General features: G+C 58.9%; 2 protein-coding genes across 2 annotated transcripts in view; one reads left to right on the top strand and one right to left on the bottom strand.

Annotated features, from left to right (window-relative positions):
* The first annotated feature begins 14 nt into the window (after nt 1-14).
* On the top strand, nt 15-917 carry RPS21 (ribosomal protein S21). Its single transcript, XM_024750377.1, has 4 exons — nt 15-104; nt 220-283; nt 427-498; nt 858-917. Exons 1-4 carry the CDS (start codon nt 55-57, stop codon nt 915-917), a joined length of 246 nt encoding a protein of 81 aa, XP_024606145.1. The 5' UTR covers nt 15-54.
* A 199-nt stretch (nt 918-1116) lies between these two features.
* The window catches only part of CABLES2 (Cdk5 and Abl enzyme substrate 2), a 14463-nt gene continuing 12150 nt past the window's right edge, over nt 1117-3429 (bottom strand). Inside the window, exon 12 of the mRNA XM_024750177.1 lies at nt 1117-3383. Within this exon, the coding sequence (XP_024605945.1) occupies nt 3243-3383 (141 nt within the window). The 3' untranslated portion in view covers nt 1117-3242. The remainder of the gene's footprint in view (nt 3384-3429) is intronic.

The following is a 3429-nucleotide window of genomic DNA, read 5'->3' as shown; positions in this document are numbered from 1 at the left end:
GGACACGGCCCGTCCTCACGGCGCTGCGGGGGGCTCCACAGACGCTCCCTCAACATGCAGAACGACGCCGGCGAGTTCGTGGACCTGTACGTGCCGCGGAAATGGTGAGCATCCTCCGCCCCGGTCCCTGCATCCCCCGCCGCCGCTACCGGCCGCCGAGCCCTCTCCCTGCCCCTCGCTCGCCAAGCCCCGTCGCCGCTCACTGCGCTCCCCCCGCAGCTCTGCCAGCAACCGCATCATAGGCGCCAAGGACCACGCGTCCATCCAGATGAACGTGGCCGAGGTGAGCCGGGCGGCGGGACGGCTTGTCCCCTGGGGAGGGGCGAGGTCTGGGCGGGCCTCACGTCGATTCCCAAACCCCAGGTTTAGACCCGAAGGCGTTTGGGTGCACCTCTGTGACCCTCATTCTCGATTCTCGATTCGTAGGTTGACAAGGTGACAGGCAGGTTCAACGGCCAGTTTAAAACCTACGCCATCTGCGGGGCCATTCGCAGGATGGTGAGTGTTCCCCGGCCTCGCTCAGCGGGCCTTTGAGCCGGAGTGGCAGCTCCCTCCCTGCTCCCACCGAGCAGGTTCGTTGGCAGAAGAGACTGCAGCGTGCCGCACTGGACTGGGCTGGCTGCCAGCCCCTTCCTGGGGGTGGAAAAGGGTGCTCGGGGCCCACCCTGAGAAGACAGGCAGGCCACGACCTTGGAGCTTCCCAGTTATCACAGCTCCTTCCAGCCCCAGGGGTCGGACCCCTGTACCGTCAGGGGTCTGCCTGATGTTAGCCTGTCTACCCTTGGTCGGTTTGGACGGCAGTGTGGCTGGACCTCTGGCCAGCAGGGCGCCTGGTCCCAATGTGCGTTCTCCCCTAGGGCGAGTCAGATGACTCCATTCTCCGACTGGCCAAGGCTGACGGCATTGTCTCAAAGTAAGAGGACTGGGGTTTGGGCACAGAGGCCCAGGATGTCTTTGGAGACCAGGTTTTAAAGTTCTTCTTTTGTTCCAGGAACTTCTGTGGTGGGGGGGGGGGAGAGGGAGGGCTCCTCTGTGCTCTGGAGGGTCTGGGCTGGCGTTTTGCTGTGATTGGAAGGGGTCGGCTGGCTGAAGGGCAGCCTATGATACGTTGCAAAACCAAATTTTACTTAAAGCACAAATACATTACTTTTTGCAAACAGATCCATGACACTTGACTAGACAGTGAGGTCGCGTGGCCACTTAAGCGCTCATTTAAGTCCACAGCGCCTCCTAGGCACTGAGGGCGTGGCCCCAGGCCCTTGGATACAGATGTCTGGGCTGGTTCTAGGCGGTGACATTTTAGGCTGGAGTTTAATGCCTTAAATACTGGCTTCATTTGAGTACCACACAGTGGCAGCTGCTGACATTAAAAAGGACGCAGTGCACTAAAGGGAAGGTTACAGACGGGTTTGGTGAATGACATTCTCACTACATGAACAGGTAAAGTTACTGTATCAGCCATTCTAACATCTGTATAGACATTTCCAGGAAGATGTGTTCCTCAAGGCTGAATTGTAAACCAGGACATACATTTTGTAAGTCGGTCCCCTGCAGTGCTTGTAACAGGAGTGTCCTTGAGACGCTGTGTTGGCTGGACAGGTCACCTTGCAGAAGAGTTGCCTGGGGCCTAGCAGCTTCATCCTTCAAGCCCTCCTTGGTGCACGTCAGGTTTGGGAGCCATCTTGGGGAAGACGGGGAAGAGGCACTCCTCAATAAATAAGGTCAGAATACAGACTCGGGCTTCACGCTCCATTCTGCAGTTGTCCCCCTCTCCTCCCTTAGCCCAAGCGACTGACTGAGGAAGCAGGAACAGCAGCCAACAGGGCGGGAGCCGCCGTCCTGCACCCCTGCTGGGGTCTCAAGTTGCTGGTGGTTGAGCGCTCTGATGAGGGCTGGCCTCTTCTGCAAAAGCACCAGTGCACACGCGTAGGATGCAGGGTGGGACTGTCCCGGAGCCCCTCCAGTGACAGGCTTATGGGACAGCAGTAGGGAAGCAGCTTAATGGCCCAGCCAACACGGTCCTTTCTGAGAGCAGCTGACCCGTGAAGGAGAAGCTCCAGCCCACGGTCTTCAGTGTTTCTGGTGGGGCAGCAAGTGGATGAACTGGGCCACGTGTAGCGTAGAGAAGCTGGCGTGCCGGGCACACACCTGCCCAGGACAACGACCGGCCTTTGGGGTTGGCTTGGTGTGGCGGCTCCTCCGGCCCAGGCGGCTCCCACTTCCTGCCGGGAGGAAGAACGCTGGCCCGACCCTTGCGGGGAGGCAGGGCTGTGAAGTGGTCAGTCTCCTCCCCGCTGGAGGCTCAGGTGTGGTTCAAGTCACAACTTCAGCACACGCCGTTTAACCAGTTTCTGTTCCCTCAGGAAAAAAGACCCAAAGAACCAAATCCTACACGACAGTAAACACGGTTTCTCCACAACATTGCGTAGGAAGATCAAGAGCCAGCAATCCAGTCATCCTGAAGGTCCCCAGTGTCGTGGGCAAGGGGGGGTCTTCCCGGTGAAACGGATCCTTGCGTGGGGTGGGCTAGTTCTGTGCCCAGAGGCCTGCTGGGGTGTGTGACCCCCAACAGGGCGTCGGGACTTCACAGTGATGTGACCTTGGAAGAACAGAAGTCTGAGAGTAAAAAAATGAGACTAAAACCAACCAGGGGTCTGCTATCCTTGGCTTAGGCTGACGCCAGAGCTGTGTGTGTGGATGTGGGTAGGTGGGTGCACACCCCCCGAGGGGGCTGTGCTGGGCTGGGAAGGAGCCGGGCCGAGGGGGGGAGTGGGGATTCCACAGTGCGCTCTCCACGTCCGAAAACCCCGAACAGCTGAGATGAATGCCCAACAGGTTAACGCTGGCAATCCAGCGCGTGCAGTGAGGTCTGGAGACCCAGATCTCCACGAGACACTAGTGCAGTGGCTACGATGGTAGCAGAAGGCTGGGTGATGCGAAGAGGAGAAAAGCTGTGAAGTCAGGATCCACCACGGCACATTAAGTCCTGGTACCAGACCAGGCACAGGAAAAAAAGAAACAACAAAGCCCCACATTTTGTTCACGGAGTAACGCAGCAGGGCTCTCCGAAATACCGCTGTGGTGTGGTGTGCTTTGGAATGGAAGCCATGTCCCTCCAGGGAAGCCAGGGCGTGGGGGAGCGGTGGCACCAGCTGGCGAGGGCCGCGCGTCCACACCCAGTGCCTGGAAATGCACCCGCCGGCCCACGACGTGCCAGGAGCGCCCACAGGGGCCGGGCCACGCTAGAACTGCTGCGTGAGGCGTCGGTAATGAGGTAACACCTGGTTCTCGGGAAGGTAGAGAGCAAGTTCCAGGGCCACGAGCACCGTGAACTCAAACCCAATCAGATCCCGTCTGTTGAACCGAAACTTTTCTTCTAACTTCTGTGTTGAAGAAGAGAGAGGGGTTGAGCTGCGGCCCCTCCTCCGC

Source organism: Neophocaena asiaeorientalis, unplaced genomic scaffold (assembly GCF_003031525.2).
Source record: "Neophocaena asiaeorientalis asiaeorientalis breed wild unplaced genomic scaffold, Neophocaena_asiaeorientalis_V1.1 scaffold606, whole genome shotgun sequence".
In the NCBI taxonomy this organism is placed as follows: domain Eukaryota; kingdom Metazoa; phylum Chordata; class Mammalia; order Artiodactyla; family Phocoenidae; genus Neophocaena; species Neophocaena asiaeorientalis.
Note: the sequence above shows the minus strand (reverse complement) of the source record. Positions and strands in the feature narration are given on the sequence as shown.